Source organism: Cupressus sempervirens, chromosome 10, assembly GCF_028749045.1.
Source record: "Cupressus sempervirens isolate cs-2001-9-10 chromosome 10, ASM2874904v1, whole genome shotgun sequence".
Taxonomy (NCBI): Eukaryota; Viridiplantae; Streptophyta; class Pinopsida; order Cupressales; family Cupressaceae; genus Cupressus; species Cupressus sempervirens.
In genome coordinates this window covers 836,375,355-836,378,210 of record NC_143127.1, presented here as the reverse complement: position 1 = coordinate 836,378,210, position 2,856 = coordinate 836,375,355, and the positions used below count along the sequence as shown (strand labels likewise).

At 41.3% G+C, this 2,856-nt stretch overlaps 1 protein-coding gene across 1 annotated transcript; it reads right to left on the bottom strand.

Annotated features, from left to right (window-relative positions):
- Positions 1-664: 664 nt before the first annotated feature.
- Positions 665-2,476, bottom strand: LOC149536583 (methyltransferase FGSG_00040-like). The gene has a single exon (XM_089806314.1). The coding sequence runs from the start codon at positions 2,474-2,476 to the stop codon at positions 665-667; it is 1,812 nt and encodes a 603-aa protein (XP_089662440.1).
- Positions 2,477-2,856: the final 380 nt, after the last annotated feature.

Here is a 2,856-nt window from a genome sequence, read left to right as displayed (position 1 = left end):
GATGTGGTGGAGAATTGAATAGAAAAAGAAAAAAGAAAAATAGCCTAACATTATACCGAATTTTATCTCTTATCACTATACAACATGTGTAAATATGAATGCGATAAAAAAAATAGAAAATGAAAAATAGAAAATATCTAATATTATCCAGAATTTTATCACAAATCACTATACTGAAATATTTTCAAATAAAATTGTAAAATTACACAGTTTATAAAAATGACCCATAACATACAAATTTTACTATTATAATATTACTGTCTATTCATGTCCGTTCAATTCAAAAGAAACAAATACCACAAAAATCTTGATTACAAAACATATAAAAATAAAATGTCTCTCCATTAATAAAGATTATATACATCTCTTAAAAACTTACTATAATCCTCAGGACAAGTTTATTACAGCTGCATCTATACCATCAACCTACGTGTATAAGACTGGAATTGTACGAGAAATCTCAAAAGCTTATTGTAATCCTACGGAGAAATCTGTTTTGGCCACATCTCTACTACCAACGTACGTCGTTATGGCTGGAATTGTATGAAATCAAAAGAAAGTTTAAAAGATATATTTAAGGGTAAGCACGCGAACTCGAATGCGTCCAACAACTTGAAATCTTCATACTGATAATGTTGCTTTTGACAACATAAGCACAGCAGCATCAAACCATACTACTACGAGTATAGAGTATAGTATACACCTCACGGGCATTCCACGGCCTCACAAATTGGAAACACCCATCAGCTTTTGACAGCACGAAAGCTTTGAGGACACGTTCTTTCTGTTTCCCAATTACCGCTTTGCTGTTTTCCTTTGCCTTTCGAAAAAGTAAATCCTTCTGTCTGCCATGCGCATCCTGTAGAAGCATCTTAAACATCTTCATGGAGTAACCAGAACCTGGTTCAGCATGCCACAATGCCTCTGCCACGTCCACCATTGAAGGAAGCGACGGTGACAGCGCTCCAAAACCAGTATAAACTTCAGCAGCAGCAAACATATTGTTGTAGAGACAATAGAACGAGGAGCGTATCAGTTGCTTCTCTTCATCCCCGCGGGTGTCAATTTTCTCCAATTGCAGAGCTAGTTCTACCAAAGACTGCATGCCTCTGGGGGATATATAACTGTCCAGTAGAGTCCTGCAGTAGCTGTGGATTTTCTGACTCAGTTCTCGGAAAGATGGACCGAGAGACCGTTCCAACACACACCGCTTACATTCACAGTGAAACCCTAATGGTGTCAGATCGCGCTCACGTTCCACCAGTGGATAAAGGCTTCTCAAGTAAGCTACAGTTATTTCCTCCCCTGCAGAGATTCCTCTTGCGGCTATGATAAACATTGCTTTTCCAACAACAATGCCTTTAGCATTTGGAAAACATGAATGGTTGATGAAAGACGGAAGCCCCCAAAGCCCGCATTGCTCCGCTACGCTACTCTCAGTCTCTAACCCAATGCTGCTGAAAACATTACCTTCATCCCCTGTTACTCGGTCCTCTTCGTACGTGCTAATATATGTGACTAGACCGTTCAGCTCCATAGCTTTCCTGAGATCGAACGTATTTATCTGGAAATTCACTGGGTTTTCCCCAAATTTGTCCCAACTAGCATTATTTACCCTGAACAACTCTATGTCAGGAACCTCTGTCTCCTCTCGCCAAAATGATTCGGTAAGGAACATCAATTGCTGCAAAATCCTGGGACATGACCTCGCGCAAGCAGCTGCTCTCTCCACTGTGTCTCGATGAAGACCCTCCAGCATGGTGGGAGGGTTCTCTTCCATGGGAAACGCCATCGATCTGCGATACACGCCACTCACAGAAATCGCATTATCAACAAGCAGAATGTCTCCGGTCTCAACATCCTTGGTAGCAAACAAACCTCGACCATGGATAGGGGATTCTTTTATAATCACTGGACCAATATAACTACCCACCTCTGGCATATTTTGCGCTCTGAAACCATTCAGAAAATAGGCGGAGAGATCAAACTTACCTTGCTTGTTTTCTTCATCTAGTTTCTTCGATTCGTCCATGTGCAACTTTATTTCATTGGCATCTGGGGATTGCTCTAGAGCCAGTCGAAAGCACGAACAAGATAAGTTGTACTCTCTGAGTCCTTGCAAAGCCCTGCCCTTGCGAAAGAGAGATTTGACGTGAGTGGAATTAAGTTCCAGGGATTTCTCGCAGTCTTCTACAGCTTTCCCATATTCCTCCAGCTTCAAGCATGCCTCTGCCCTGTTAGAGTAACAACTCACAAGTTCATCGACAGCGTCCTTGCTACAGAGTTCCGCTTTCTTCTTAAGAGCAACGTCTATACATCCGGTATAACATGCGATTGCTCCTTTCCAGTCGCCCTGTTTAAACAGTCGGTTGCCTTTTGACCGCAAATCAGGTAAATCTGCAACTGGGTTCTTTGCTTCTCCATGAAGCTCAAGCCCTCCCAAAGTTTTCTGTATTTCTCCTGAACTGTTGTCCATAATCGCGTCGTTTTGGTCAACGGTGAACCGAAATTACTGAGGGGGAACAAAAACACTGAAAAAGGCAAGAAATGATTCTGGCAAAGTGGAAGTTGAACCTAAGCTAGCTTGGGGATTAAGGTAGGAACATTCGACAAATGCTAAACTAACGCTGAGTGCGTGGACGGAGAACAGGTTGTAAAGAGAAAGCAGCAATAAAAGAGCGGCGTGAATGGGACCCAATTACTTTTATCTCTTTTTCGTAATGTGTTACACGGTTTCACTTTACAAGGACAATAAAACAACAATAATTCATGCCTTACACGGTTTCACTTTACAAGGACGTAGGACGTAGATTTATATTATTATTAATCCCGAGATTATAAATGACCCGACAATGC